This window comes from Platalea leucorodia, assembly GCF_965183815.1.
Source record: "Platalea leucorodia genome assembly, chromosome: 4".
NCBI lineage: Eukaryota > Metazoa > Chordata > Aves > Pelecaniformes > Threskiornithidae > Platalea > Platalea leucorodia.
Window position 1 is genome coordinate 87,817,566 of NC_138826.1, and position 16,393 is coordinate 87,833,958.

General features: G+C 41.9%; 1 protein-coding gene across 1 annotated transcript in view; it reads left to right on the plus strand.

Moving 5' to 3' along the window:
• The window catches only part of PTPRR (protein tyrosine phosphatase receptor type R), a 153,410-nt gene that overhangs the window by 86,650 nt on the left and 50,367 nt on the right, over window positions 1–16,393 (plus strand). Inside the window, exons 5-6 of the mRNA XM_082308958.1 lie at window positions 1,226–1,336; window positions 8,025–8,287. Coding sequence (XP_082165084.1) covers window positions 1,226–1,336; window positions 8,025–8,287 — 374 coding nt within the window. The remainder of the gene's footprint in view (window positions 1–1,225; window positions 1,337–8,024; window positions 8,288–16,393) is intronic.

The following is a 16,393-nucleotide window of genomic DNA, read 5'->3' on the forward strand; positions in this document are numbered from 1 at the left end:
GAGGAACTCTTTCCTCTGTGGAAAACTCCCAGTCCTCTTACACAATGTCACCAGAAAGGAAAAAAGGCCACCTTGAGATGGGAACACAACTCACTAGTTAAACGAGAAGTTTAATTAAATCCATTAGGGAATTTCAGCAAAAGGGAAACACCAAGACCTTGAACATTTACAGTGGAAACCAGAATTTAAGAAAGCCGTTTTTACTCAGTCTGAGAACCGTACTGAAAATGCACAATTAAGAAGAGAAAAGCAAGTAGCTGGAAATTGGCAGAGCAACGTCTACTGAACTGCGGTCGCGGAAACACAAGACGACATACTTTATTTCAAATAATATATTGCAGTTAGACTGAGGGTACATGTACCCTGTTTCTACTACCAAATCTCTATTTGGAAACATAGTGAAATTCTGGTAATTTAATAGCCCAACCAACTCTCCACACTGCAATAAAGCCAAAAATAACTGCTTTTACAATTATTTCATAATCCCCAGGAGTTCCCCAGGAGTTCTGGAAATTTTAGTGTGCACAGCTGTTTAAGAAATGTACTATCAGCAGGAACCTGAATATAATGAGATTACTTTAAGCATAATCAGAATTATAGATAGACGGATAATGAGATTACTTTCAGCATAATCAGAATTTTTTACATATGCACATGTATGTGTGCGTGTACTCTAAAGGCGGCAGTGTCAGGGCTTGCCGGCTCACGAAGGCAAACCGGCAAGTCACCTGCTCTTCGCTCCTGTGTCAAGTGTAAACAGTCCCGCGGCTGGCGTGTGGGTGCCGGGGCCGGAGATAAGCGGCGGGGAGAAAGAGGCAGGGCGAGCGGTGGCCGCAGCCCACGCGGGAGCGCTGCCCTTTTACCTGATGAGCCAGGTAGTTTCCAAGAAAGAAAGACCGCAGGGTCTTGTTTGCTTACCTTCAACCAGTCCATGACTCCTGGTGGAGGATTATCTCAGCAGCCACAGAGAAGGTCTTAGATCGTCTCGCGTAGCGTTAGGACCTCTGGGTCGCACGCACGGACACGGACAGACACAGTGCAGGCGGGGCGCGTCGCCGAGGTGGGTATGCAAAGAGCAGCGTTCAAAGTGAGTGCCATATACTGTGGAATGTGAACTGTGACAAAGCTGAGGAGGGTGATTAATGCCTGACGAGAGCTATTTAATCTGCGCACGCTACTGTGTAACTTTTTTTCTCTTCCTCTTTCTGTTTTATTGCTTAAAAAGAAAAATGTTTTGCAAGGCCAGCATGAAGCAGACAAAATCTGGAGCAAAGAAGGATTTTATGCGGTTGTCATATTTCTCAGCATCTTTGTCATTCTAGTAACTTGTTTAATGGTAAGTTTCTTTTTTACTTTTTTTTGCTGTTCTTCATGCTTTTCTCAGTCTGAAGGATAGAGTCACACATTCTTTACATGAGAGGTGTTTTCTCAAAGCTATTAAAAACTCAGCTATAAGGTAAGCATTGGTCACTCTTATAATGCTGTGAAGCCAAAGTTTGAAGAACCACATTTCTTAATATATTTTGAGTCCAGTTGAAGAATGTAACTAGAAGGAAGCTGAAAAAATAAATAGTGGGCTCTTAAATCTGCAGACTAACTGTATAATGACATGAGTGATGACTTCTCAACCTTCTTACTAAGGTCCCAGGATCCCTGAAGTCGCATTAGCTGCCTGTATTTCAGTTTTATTGGATAGTAAAAGCAACACCACATTGGTACAATATTGTCATGCACAGTTCTTAGAGTGTGTGTCAGTATTCATGTATCGAATATACAAATTTTGAACTGAAATGACTAGTAAGTACATGAAAGAGTGATCGTATTTTTGAACAACTTTGCTGTTCACATTGTATGAGTTCAGTGGCCAGGTTTCTGGGCATTAGACATACTTGTAATACACTGAATATGAGATGTGCAAGGGTCACACAGAAGATGAACAACACTACACCACCACTGACTTTCACAGGGTAATTTTTGCATTTTTTCCAATGTTGTATCTCACATGTTTTCCTTCTCTGAATTGTATATTTCTTCTGTGGTGCATAAATATAAGGGTTTACTGAATTCTATGACAATTCTCAGCATTCATGAACACATAGTATCTTGGAGTCTTTTAAGATATTTTGCTTTCAAACACATTTAATTTTCTTTAACCTAGATGGATTCCCCACTTAAAACTTTAAGATGGAAAGAATGTTTAAACTGAAGATATTAATAAATGATCACATTGATAATAAAATCTTATTTAAGCTTTTAAAATCTCCCTAAGATTTGAAAAGCACTTGTTTGCTCATGAAAATTGTTGCTTTATATAATTTCTACTTCCTAGGCATCTCTGTTTCTCCGTGCCATCTCACTCAAAAATAGGAGGCTAACTCTAGAAGTACTAACTTTTACTCAAACTTTTTACTTTGGAGAAGCAGATATTTTGGTCATTACTGACTGTTTAACTAGAAGGGTATAGAAAATGCTGTCTGTCCTTGCCCTGGTACTACACAATATTTTCATTAATTATTTGGAATGCGTAGATGGTATTGGGAATTGTAAGCATTGTGGAGGACACTATCAGAACTTAAAATATTCTTAAGGTGCTGGAGAAAAGATGGGAAGTAACAAGAATGTTGCTTGGCAGGGACAAGAGCTCTAATCATGTGCGTCAATACAATGTAGGAAATACGTGGCAAAACAACGGTTCTGTAGGAAAGGTTCCAGCAGTACCGCAGAGCACACACTGAAGTAAATGAGTAACATCACATTGTTGCAAAAAATACACTTCTTGCCCTGGGATGTATAAATGAGGATATGATCTCTAAGATCTGCATTCAACTTGGCTCTGGTAATAATTTAGTTATAGTATCGTGTCTTACTCATTCTCTGTGGTCTCTTTCGGGTACCACGCTTGGGAGAAATGTCAGGCAATTATAGTAGGGAGGAGATACAAGAGTGATCAGAGACACAGAAGACAGGAAATAATTTGGTTTATTTATGACAGAGAAAAGAAGAGCAAGGAGAAACATGGTAGTTCTCAAACATGGAAAGATTTCAAAGGCTGTGGTAAGGAAGAAGATAATACTTTCTCCACTGGTGACTGGAAAAGAAGCAAATTTTGAAAGGGTGATTTGGCTAACTCATTAGAAAGAACTTTGTTATTGCATGGGTCCCTAGACCCTGGAGTACATTGCTTGGGGAAGCTCGGGAGTTTTCGCCCATTAAGGTTTTACGCAAGTACCTGTCAAGAATAGTTTAGGTGTAGCTGATCTGGAGTTATGGCAGAGGTAAATACTAGTAGACTCCTTTAACTCCCTTCCAGATGGATTTACTATGATGCTGTGGTCTTTTCTGCAGGCATTCCCCTTTCTGTCCGCTCCCAGGTCCAACCTGTATGTTCACGTGTGCTGCTGGTTAGACTGTGTGCATGGACATTGTCTCACATTTTGCCAGGACCTGCTGATACACGGAGTATGTGCAATCTATAAGGCTAACAAACAGCTCACGTTGTTTTTCATCCTACTTTATGTGTGTCAGTGGCAGACTTATGAAAAGTAGGAATTCGGTATTTCAAATTCAGCCATTGCAGTCTATCAGACCATTCAGCTTTAGCATAAAGCGTTAGGGCTCATCCTCAGTAGCTTTGGCCGTAGCAACCATATGAGACCACCAAAATGTGTCCTCTTTTTTAAAGTTATAGTAGGCATCTCTTTGTCCATAGGTGGTTATTTGTAGTTTAAAGGGTCCAAAAGCAGAAAGCTCAGCCTGCATCTGTAGATAACTTGGAAGTGTCCTTTAAAGTGTGGAGTAGGAAGTACTTTAAGTGATGATTTTGTTGATCAACAGCGCTCAGTGTAAGGCAGCTGAATTGTCAGTGTTATTGCTTTGTTCTGTGTAATTTCTGCAGAAATTGTAAAACGTGCGGCCTTGTCTCTTAACTGGGTTTTACAAATCATGGTGCTTCCCTGTGCTGAGAGTGCACTGTGCATTAACAGCTTTTAGGCTTCTTAATGCTTGGCTGGAATTTAACCAATATCTGGCCATAAAAATCTACTGTGCAGAGTATTGCTAAACAGTGTAATACAGCAGCACATGGGCTAAATTCGGACTTGTAAAATGTTCCTCTGAGGTTGTTTTTACTCAGCTAGTCCTTGTTGTCATAGTATGGGAACCTTTTGCATCCCAAGAGCAATTCATCATATGTGGAAGCCAACACACACCTCATTGCTATCCTCATCATGAGCTGACCATGGGCTCACTTCCACTGGGAACATCGTACATCACTTACAAAGTTTGCCAAGCAAAGGGCTAAGTAAGAATAAATATTTTTAGCACTCCTATGTGTAAAACAGGTCTCTATTTTTTATTTTACATAGATAGAGAAATAACTGAGCCACCACCAAATTTACTAAATAACACAATATTTGGCAGTGGGTTAAATTATTTGCTATCATATTTCATACTAATTTTGCCTGTTTTAATAAACCAGTATGTTTGCTTTTTTTTTTTTTTTTAACTATGTACATATTAATATCTGTTGAGTAGTCTGGAAGTATCACCTTCAGATTATGAAATATTTGTAGCTAGTTGTGATAAGAGGGTTTTCTAAATGTCTTTCTTTTTACCACTAAAAAAAAAAATCAAAAAGTAGGATTTTTTTTCATTTAAAATGATGGAAGACATGAACTTTGAGCAACCTGACCTGTGAAAGATGTCCCTGCTTATGTCAGGGGGGTTGGACTTGGAGATCATTAAAGGTCCCTTCTGACCCAAACTATTCTATGAATCCATGATTCCATGAACTTTGCCTTGTCAAAAAATGGTGAGGATCTAAATTTTTACTACTGTCTTTGGTGTTTTATGAGTTATGAACAGTTATTTGGTGTTTTGGGGAGATAGTTACTTAAATGATAAATATTTTTTTTCACCTTCATGATTGTATTTTGCAATTTCTTTAACAAGAAGAATATTGAATAACAAAAAAATGCATTTCAGCATCAAATTTCCACATGAGCTCTCTCTTGTTCTTAAACTTATAAGTTTCAGGATTCATAAAGTGGTGCAGGACTTCTGAAAGCACTTTGATTATAGAATATATACAACTAACTAATATCAGCTTATCAACTTCAGCTTTTGCCAGTTTAAAGATTTAAATCAAAAATAACAGTATGTATTTTTATCATACTGCAAGAGTGTTTAAGCCAACTTGAAATTAGGGGGTTTGTCTATAAACTAGTCCTAGATTGTCTGAATTCTTTAATTCTGCTTCTGTAGAACTTTTTATAGTCCGTTCAAATCATAGTATTCAAATGCCTCCCAGTAATGCATCAAATAACATGACTAACATCTGTCACATTTTTGTTCTTTCATCCCTTCCCCAGGGTTTGAGGGAAATTTTGTTAGCCGATTTTCTTCTCATGTATACACACGCACAATAGCTCTGCTTTTGCAGAGATACACACACAGCCTCACACATGTGTTGGTAAGTACTTGTTAGAGAGAATGCTTTTAATTAGAGTGAACTGTCTTAATTTCCATGGTTTCTGGGAGATTTTACGATACAGTCCTGGGTGCCGTAAATATCTCTAGGCAGATGAATTTTCCTATCACTGCTCCATATAACCATTGCCAAGATCTTCGTTCTGGAGACATAGTTATCTCATTGGGATTTCATGTCGATCTCTGAAGATGAATAAGAGCAGTTTCCACTGGTATTTTGACTGGGTAGGTAGGAGGTACTGGCCAAGCTAGGGCGTAACATGTCAGCTTTCCTTTGCAGAAATCTGAGCAGAGATATAAAGAGTGAATGTCATGTTGTCAGCACCCTGTCATTCTACCATATAAGCTGAGTCAAAGAGGAGGCAGAAAGAAGAGTTATTTTCCTTTTGGACTGTGGCTTTGAACCCTAGGCTTAATATATGAAAAAATTACAGGTGACCCACCTCGTGTGTCCTGGAAAATAGTGCTTCATGTTGTTCAGTTGCTCCATGCCTCTTCATTATCCTCACAATGAATCTTCTGGGGTATCAGTAAAATGTCAGTTTTCCTAATTTAGGTGCTTCATATCTGTTTCCATCCGTACTGACAGATGTGTTTAAACCCATTTGAAATATGAGTACAAGTAAGTTGTTCCCTTTGCAGAGCTTGGTGATTGGGTTGATCACTGTCTTTTTGGCCATTTCTGTTTGTTTGACTTTCACCTGGAATTCATTAAAAACATGATGGCCCTGGCCACACTTTCTGAGTAAAGTGTGATAGCTCTTAGACCAAATGTGTTCTTTAGCTTTTTTTCAACTTCAAGTATTAAAAAGGATATGAAATAATACTCGTCCAGGTTTTTGGAAGTCAAAAACATAATTCCCTGGGTCTCCAAGGGATGAAATTATATCAAAATATATCAGTGACAAGAAGGTATGGTTAACATTGTCATGACCATGAATGTCTGGGCTGTATATCTGTGGGTTACCAGAAAAAAATTAGACCAAAGCAATCACTGGAGGAAAAGAGGGTTAAAATATTTCAAGGCCCTTTTTTATCTTTACTGATACCTGTGTCCTTGCTTCACAGTAGGGCTGTTTTTTTCTGCAATATAATGGCAAGAGCAGCTTATCTTATCCATGCAATTTAATTCTAAACTCTTCTGAATGAACAGATGGTTTATGTAGCTAAGTCTTGTTTAATGGGTGTATTGCTAATGACATTAGGTCAGTTCCCAGCTAAATCTCTAATGCTAATCCTTGAAAAAACAAACCCATCAGATATATCCAGTCCTCACTGGAAAGCTATGGAGTGATAGATCTTTATGCGGTGCTAGTGGGGCAACAGCTGTCAAAGAGCTTCTGACTTGCAGTGGAAAAATGCTTTGGTCTAGGCTTTGTCTTTATGGCTTTGCAAACCAGGATTCAATTTGAATGCTTTATGGCAACAGATGAAGCAGAGTAGAAGTTATAAGGGTTTCTGCAGACACCTTCAAAAAGCTGTGTGCCTTTCACCCACCTCCACACACAATACTTACGATAGTAATTCTCCTAAGTTTCATAGGTTGTAAGGCACATTTTGAAAATGGCACAAATATGGCTTAGAAATCATTGTTTGCACTCCCCTCAAGAGAGAGAAGATGTGTTAAATAGGCGTAACACAGGTTCCTCTGGAGTGACATTACCAAGCACACGCTACCCACCAGTCCTCGCCAAGCTGGTGCCCAGCAGCGTCAGTGTGGAGTTCAGTGGAAGAGGATCAGTGCAACTTCTGAAAAGCTTTTTTGCTGCAGATATATGATATTCAAGTTCATAAGCAATAGGTGGACAGAGAATCCTGGTATTACAGTATGTTCAGACGTCAATGTCTTGGTAACTGTAAAACACACTGTTCTGAACAGATGCTTAAATAGCTTCGTAGGCCATGCATCGCTTCAGCTTTATTCCAGAACAATTTATGTTTCTTTGAGGATATTGAGGGATATCCTTATCCTGAGGAGTATTTCAGAGTAGTAGCAGTCTACCGTTACAAAAGTGTCCTAGTAAAGTTACTCTGTTCAACCATCAGCTCCATGCAAAATGAGTAAGAGCTTTTAAGAACATCTGCTCTAAAACAAATTGAGGCTGCTATAATTAGACATGTGTACCTGGATATATCATAAGCATCTATTTTATTTTGTGCCATTGTCTCTCTTGTGTTAAAATTCTTACAAATTTATCTACAATTACTCTATTTATCAGTATTTCCTTCCTCACAGTGTCTTTTGTAACTATTTTCCATTCTATGTTATTTGCACCTTTAATAATACAGCTGCTGGTATTGCAAATAATTACTGGCTCACAATCAGAACTGTTAAAATCCCTACCGCCCACGTGTACACACTGTGGTTTATGTAATGGAAATACTTATCCTGTTGTGGGAAACGCCGTGTAACACAACTTGTGGCTTACCTTCTAGGAATGAAAGCCACATATAGCAATCTTATCCAGCATTTGTGATACGTTCCTTGCTGTGTTTACCAGGGAATTGAGATTGAGCTTTCCTCTTTATTTCTGTAGGTTCTGTACAGATTAAAGGAGAAGATCCAGTTGTCACTGAGACAAGAGAAGGAAAAGAAGCAGGAGATCCACCTCTCGCCCCTTCGCCTGCAGACATCTCTGTCCGAGTATAAGACCACCAACAGCATGGTCCAGCCTGAACAGGCTCCAAAGGTTGTCAATGTTGTAGTGGACCCTCAAGGCCAATGTGTTCCTGAGCTCAAACCTCCCCTGTGTGCCAGTCCGTCTCCTTTCAGAATGAAACCTGTGGGGCTCCAGGAAAGGTAGGATGGTGCCCATCGCCTTCAGGATTTATTCTGCTTTGTTATAGTCATGCTGCATGATTTCATATGTGTCTGTTCTGTCAATGAATGGGAGACCTTCCCATACGGACATCTGAGAAGCGGGATTTTGGTGTGTTGCTATCTATCTCATGGGTATTCTCTCCTTTCCTTTTCATATGAGCAAAGGTCCAGAAGTTTGGGCTGAGATTAACTGCAATACTGGAATTCGTTTTGCTAATTTGTTTCTTTCCCTTTCCAACAATTACTCCAAGGAAATAATTTTTCATTTTCCATTGATTTTTGCCTGTTTTGATCCTGGAGATCCTGGCAGAAGGCACAAGGGCTGGTTATGTTTTGTCAGCAAAGGACGTTCTCGTTGTCAGGGAGTCCCTAGCACATGGGAAACTTGGAAAGAAGAAATATTTACACCAACTGAGTGCATTTACCAATCTCAGACAGTGTTTCCATTATCACCTTTTGATAATTTTTCTTCTTAAATCCAGCTTTCCATGATGGTCGGGATAGAGTCCAAGGTCTACAGGCTTTACAAAAAAGAGAAAGAAGTGATTAGTAATGAAACCGACCCTCGTGTGCAGCTCCTCAGAAATACTTGGGCACCAAACCTTGCCACTCATTCTACCTTTCAAAAACTGGGCCAGTGCTCTTTTTATAAAATTAGTTATTCTTCCCACAGGACAATGCACACTGACATCTGTCTCTCCTCTGTTCAAAACCTATATAATTTCTTGCCTGATGTCTGCAGGCCAGTTTCATAAAGCATCAGTGCTCTGAATAACTAACGTAGCATGCAGCCGGGCAACTGAACTCTTCTACCCCGACACAGACGATAGATGAAAGAACAGACACCACGCAGATATGACGGGGAAATCAGAATGAAAAGGAGACCAAGCACAGCCTTGTCTGTGAGGACTCTCAGAGTTGAGCAGTAACCCTGATTCAGCTTGAACCACAGGATTTCAGTGACAGAGATTTTATCAATGGCTTTATGAGCCACAGACAGAGCTAAGGGAGGGGGATTGAGTCTTCCGTGGGTAAAAGATGCTGAAAGGCAGAGCTGTCATAAAATATGTAGTGGTATCACTGCAGCTAAAAAAATAAGGAATGGAGGAAGCAACTACATACATTTTGATAGTTGCTGTCATTCCAGAAGGCCCTAAAAATAAAGCACACAAGCATGGGGATCATATAGCTAGTTTATAATACCTAGTACCTAACACAGCATACATAATAGTTGAGGGGGATTGGGGTGAAGGAATTTGTAGATGTGTTTGTACTTAAGGACTGGGGAAGAAATTTTTCCATTGCCTAAACAAAGAAAACAAAAACTATTGATCTAGGATCCTAATTTCCACCACCGCAGATACGAACTCAGCATTTAATACTCCTAAACCAAATTTCATCCTTTGGAAGGACAAAGTTCTGAGTCAGCTGTGTCAAAATGGAGAGCTGAGATACAAACAGGAAACTAAACCTGATGTTTGATCAAATAAACCAGGCATTTCAGCTTATTACTAAGGAAAAAGAAGTTAAAGGAACTGAGCACTTCAGTTTCTACTGTAAAAGAACACTAATAGGCCATTGTGAAAAAGTGAAAACAATTGTGATTGATAACGTCCCATTCTGCAGTTCTTTTTGTCATGTTTAACACAGTTACACTTCATCAGCCCAAGTCCACTTCTAAGAAATGGTGGTTTAAGTTTATTTCAAGCTCAGTGATATGAAGGTCTAGGGATGTTAGGGAGAGAACTTTAGGAGATAGGTTGTCTTCTCCTCCTCTGAAACAAGCAGCTATTATTATATATATTTCTTATTTATTTACTATATCCAGTACTATGAACAAACTTACATACATTTTGACACACAGAAGCATTGGAGGCAAAAAATAGTAATGCAGCAACACATTTTGCCTTAGACATCTAATGACCAGGTATGTGGACAGTTTAAAACCCCTCTCCACCTTTCTGCCCCACAACAGCCTTGCACTAGGCAACCTTGGGCCATCCTCAGTACACATGGGAGCGGTGGACCTTACAGCACGGGTCTGCACACTGCAAGCAGCACACTGTGCACAAAACAGCCTGCTCGCAGCCCTTTTTGTGTCAGCATAGAGTGGGATCAAGCCTGGAGGTCCCCTCCTGCTCATAGCCACAGCTTGGGGGCACCCATTCAGTAATGTTTGCTACCCCGATGTCGTGGTTTATTCTCATACTAAATCCAGAACGCAGCACTATACCAGCTACTAGGAAGAAAACTAACTCCATCCCAGCTGAAACCAGGACACCTGATTTTGGTTTCTGCCAGGGGAAGAAGCTCTTGGCAGGCTAGTGTGGGCATGGGGGCTCCTTGACAAACTTAGCATTGAGATCCTTTGGCCTGATGGCTTGACGGTGGTTCCTGAGCAGTATTTTCTAACCATCCAAACTCCCTAGTTTGATTCCTTAAGTGTGACCCATAGTCATGAAATGCCTCGTATGATCCAGACCAAACTGTATCTCTTCAAAGAGGAATCAATGGACCACGGGCCCCACCAGGGAGTGAGCCAACCGCTGTGCCTAGCCACCTGGGCGGGACGTTTGCGGCAGTGTCTCCGAAGGATGGGGCAGAAAATCCGGATGCTGCCTGCCTCTCAGGCCCTCCCTGCTCTGCACACTGGGTGCTGCTTTGAGGACCGTAGCTCAGTGCAAAAGTATGGTGGGACTGCGTTTTCACAAAGCACCGCATCAGCATCTGGCCCTCTGAACCTTTCCGTTTTTCATAGGAATAACATCGGCTGGTACAGAGGCAGACCAATTGTTAACGGACAGCTGTCCGTAAATCAAAACGTTTCTGGGAGTTTGTCCAGCTTCTTAAAACGCGTTGTGCTTCTGAATACTAGAGCCAAGTCCGTGTACATTTTTTTCTGCCTATCTGGAAAGCCTCTCACTGGGCTGTTTCTGTAAGGCACAGCTTCCCCAGCGGGTTGTGCCGCCTCTGCCCTACCCGGCGCGCGGAGCCGCCGCAGGGGGCTGCCGGGCGCACCCCGCCCCGCTGCCCGTGCCCGGCTGCCGGCGGGCGGCCGGCGCGGGGAGGGTGACACCTACAGGCGGCGGGCGGCACTGCCGCCGCCCCGCGCTGCCGGCGGGGTGGCCTGCCTCTGCGTGGGCAGCGTCGGAGAATGCGTTGGGAGGGAAGGGACCCTTAAAGGTCATCTGGTCCGTCCCCCCTGCAATCGGCAGGGACATCTACAACTAGATCAGGTTGCTCAGAGCCCCATCCAGCCTGTCCTTGAATGTTTCCAAGGATGGGGCATCTACCACCTCTCTGGGCAACCCCTTCCAGTGTTTCACCACCCTCATCGTGAAAAATTTCTTCCTTATATCTAGTCTGAATCTACCCTCTTTTAGTTTAAAACCATTACCCCTTGTCCTATCGCTACTGGCCCTGCTAAAAAGCGTGTCCCCATCTTTCTTATAATCCCCTTTTAAGTATTGAAAGACCACAATAAGGTCTCCCCGCAGCCTTCTCTTCTCCAGGCTGAACAACCCCAGCTCTTTCAGCCGTTCCTCACAGCAGAGGTGCTCCATCCTTCTGATCATTTTTGTGGCCCTCCTCTGGACCCGCTCCCACAGGTCCACGTCCTTCCTGTGCTGAGGACCCCAGAGCTGGACGCAGTACTCCAGGTGGGGGTCTCACCAGAGCAGAGCAGAGGGGCAGAATCCCCTCCCTCGCCCTGCTGGCCAGGCTTCTTGTGAAGCAGCCCAGGATACGGTTGGCTTTCTGGGCTGCGATCACACATTGCCGGCTCATGTCCAGCTTTTCATCTATCAGTACCTGTAGCTCTTGGAGGAGAGAAGGTGGTCACGTAATCAGGATAGTAACTGGCCCAGCAGCCTCGGGAGGCAAGTTGTTTTCCTGGATGCTGATCAGGGATGCGTGCCCATGTGCAGCATGCAGTTGGGGAAGGAAAGGAGCGGTGGTGGCCAAGGGTGGAGGATGGACCGATGGGTGTGGAGGTGAGAGGCACTGACCCCTTTCTATTACAGTTAATGGTAGATGCCAGGGCAGGCAAGGGAAGGGCTGTCTGCAGAGCCTCCTGGCATCCTCCGGATCACTCAGTACAGAATGCTCCAAATTTGCTCTCTTCTGGTGTTTTCACAACTGCTGCTCCTTTGCAGCAAAGACCTTCTCCATCAGCAACCCACACAGTGCTGTTACTGACCAAAGGAGCGGGAGAGCTAATGTTCCTCCGTGGGTGTCTTCGGTGATGGACTGTCACAATATCATAGCACCGACGCCTGAATTTAGGACGTAAATGATCCTTTTCTCTTCCGTGAGCGTATCCATGAATATTGCATCACTGTTTATCTTTCTACTTAGGCTTTTATAGGTCTATATGAATAATACATACTTTTTCCTTCAGCAGAGTAAGGCTTCCTTTTATTCTGCTGGTTGGCCCAAAATTCATCTTGATATGAATGGTCCCAGCCAAAATCAGAACCTGGTAAACTGGGATGTGATATTTTAAATTTCATTCTGACGTGTCAAGCATTGAAAATTCTTAGTACAAGCAGTGAGTTGTTAAAACGTGGTGGAGATATAAATATAAATAAGTTACCACACCAGCACAGTATTCACTTGTTTTACAACTGGATTTACGCTTCCTCCAGCCACTGCTGCTGTGAGTTTTAGTTCCAGTATTATTTGTGACTATGACAACTGGATTTCAACTAACTAGTATATTGTTATACTGTCTTGTTCAAATTAGTTACTATCTAGCATGCAAAAGTACATGGAAGAAAAGAATATGTTGAAAATAGCTCTTCTACTGCGTGTGTTAAAAAACACAAACAGTGCTTTGGGAAGTCTTCTCAAGCATTTGTATTCCATCTTAGCCACAGAGACCTAAAACTGTGGTTATTACATCTAAATAATCAGTGGGAAAAATCACAGCACTGTGTTTTCTCAGTCTGTTACATATTCATTGGAAAATTATTCTGTCTAAATGGGAGAGCTCTTCATGTTCCCATATCAGGATGCTAGGGGCATGCAGGACTCTCATTCAGATCAAGTAACATTTTACCTGTGCTTCGTGCTATTTTTTTTTCTCTGCAAGTAAATACAAGAGAGTGGAGAATATAATAGAGAAAAAGTTTGGCAAATAGAGCAAAAACCTGGCACATAAGTGAAATAAAATATTTTTTAAATGTGAAATAAAACAGTTCTGCAACAGTGTGGAGGCACTGCTGGGACACAGGAAAACAGAAGATACTCTGTGAAAGGGAAGGCAGGCAACACCAGTGTGAGCAAAACTGGAGAAGAGAGGGCTGCTCACTGACATTGTTCAACATACACTGTGCAACCAAGTCTGCAACCTCTAGAGAAAATCGGTAGGCATCAGAACAGAGAATAGTAGGGGGAAAATCACCTAAATCAATGTCAAATGTAACTCCCTACAAACATAACAGATAGGACTGAATCGTCGCTTGAACTCTGATTGTGAGAGCTGTGCGTGATGTTACTTTTCCCCACAAAGCAGAGCAATACTATAAAAACTGTATGCCATGGTTAATAGACTGTAACCAGTGAGATTTCTCTTACCCTCCTGAAGATGCCTGTAAATTGACAGGAAACTTCTTTTCTCCATCTCTAAGAAGTATTCAGTGGACATATAGTGAGTATAGCTCACTGTAAGTGTAATGAAATAAAACTTAAAATAATGTGCATTATAAAGCTGCTAAATGCTCACCTCTGTCCACTTCCTTATAAGATGAGAAAAAGAGATATTCTGATGGAAAAGAAAGGCAATATATTTTTAAATAATTAAAAAAAAAGTATTCAGATAACCCATAGTAGTGTGTGGAACTCACTGCCAAAAGATAAAGTTTGAATCAGGAACATATTAGCAAAAGGTACTCACACATCTAGTCACACCAATAATGAGAGCAATTATTGTTCTCTGTCTTCCTTTGGCATCCTTCCTCAAAAAAGCATCTTGTATTTGACACCTTTACAGAGAAAATCGTGGCCAGTTTGGGCTTCAAGTTTGGAGGTGGAAGAAAATTCCTATGTTAATATTGATAACTATTCCCTTTTATTATTTATTCTCCATAGACACAGAAATTAAACTATTGTTCCAGCCACCTATACAATTCCTGTGCCCTGTCGATTGCCATCTGGATGACAAATGCTGTGGATGACAAACACTAACTGTAATACCTATTTTCCTGGTGTTAGAAAAGCAGGATCTGTTAAAATGAATCATTATCTTAACAATACTGTATACCAAATAAAACCTCATACGAAATGTTGGAACCAGGGTAAAAAACCTGATGTGCTCTTTGCTTCATAAATATAATGGCAGCTGCATCTCAGGATATCACTGTTCAACCAAATCTCCGCTCTAATAGATGAGAAGAATTTCCAACAATTCTCTCTGGTTCTGTTCTGACTTTTAGATCACAAAGCACAGTTGCTGCAAATATAATTATGGTGTTGCTGATCTGTTATCTTTATACAAAACTGTCCATTGTGAGTAATCATTTCAAGTAATGCTCAGAGGGTAGCACCTTGCAGTTGGACTACTGTAAACATGCCAGGTTTTGTAGTTTATGACACAAGCATGGGAACTTAATATATTTACAGGAAGGGGCCTTGAATTTCCTGGCTAAAATATACTAGCTTTGCATAGATTTGGAGGATAAATTTACCCTATTGTGTGGAGCTGAATATGCTTTCTGCATTCTTAATTTAAATCCTAGGGATTGTTTTCAGGAAAATGTCAGTGTAATTGTTCAAAGCACAGCTATGTGCCAACACAAAAGTACTAGCTGGAGAACAATTTTACGGTGATATCCTATCAGAAGGAATTTGCAAAGCACCAGGGACCAGTAAACTGAGTTTGAGGTGGGAGGCAGGAATTTGTGTGCTCCGGTCCGTCTCTGCCACCGACTCATTAGAGCACTTTGGGCATGGCACATAAACCTCCTCCAGCCATGCTCCTAACTGCTGGATTGAGACTGGCTGGCTGGCATGTCCGTCTGAAGAGATGTAGCAAAGATGAGAACCTTAACCTGAAGTACAGTAAAAGTCCTATGTGCTACTATTTGTACACATCATTTAAGAAGAGTGAGAGAATACAATTAAAAAAAATAAAAGCACTTTCTGAAGGACCTAAAAATACATTTCTCTCATTTGGCAGACCTCTCAGCTGTGTTCAGTCCTGGTCTGTAAGATGCGCTAATAAATTCAATACAGCCAGAAACACTTATAGCACTGAGGCCAGCTAGCAGAGATTAGTTTGTGTCCATGCTGCCAAGCTCCCTTCACCTCCAAAAGAGTGGGGGCTGGATGCAGACTGCCTACTGGGAATGGTTTGTGCATGTGCTGGTTCCCAAACTGCGCCAGTGAATTGCTTTGGAGCGCTCTTGTTGGCACAGACTGAAAACAAGCCAGGGCTGCAAGGCTTGAAACGTAGCAATATCGATTACCGAGTTTCCGTGCCTGGGATTGTTTCCTGGCACTCTTTAATTTCTTTTTCTAGATGTAGCTTGCACATGAAGAAGTGCACAGCTGGTGTAGCAGCTGACGTGAGGGGAGCAGTCCTGATCGTGGGCAGCTGCTTACGGGCTGTGCCTTTTAGTAACGCTCCTTTCAGTGCAGGATCTCCCCGCAGCCCGGTGTTGTGGCTTCCCTCCTCCTCAGGCCATCTCAACTAGCTGGAAAGCCACACCATGGCACCTGGCACCTGCACTCTGGGTGACAGGGTGAGGGCTGAAAACCTGGGCTACTGAGGTGGGAGAAACTGGTCTAAGTAATGGGGAACATGAAGTGGGATCCAGCTGTGAGGGTCTCCTGCTCAGTGCCCGAGGGGTCTGTTTTAGCACGTGGATTCATGACTAGAGAGAGGATAACGTTTTACCTCCAACTTGCATTTGTGTAACATTTCTGTTAGCGCACAGTCACTCTGGAAGCTTTTTGCAAGCGCTGGACCTCTGAGTTGCACAAACGGCTGTTCTGTCCAACCCATTACAGACGTCTTTGCTTATCTGCAGTGTAGGAAGAGGGCAGGAATGTGAATTGTCCCCTTTCTCTGGAGGGGAAGTGAAC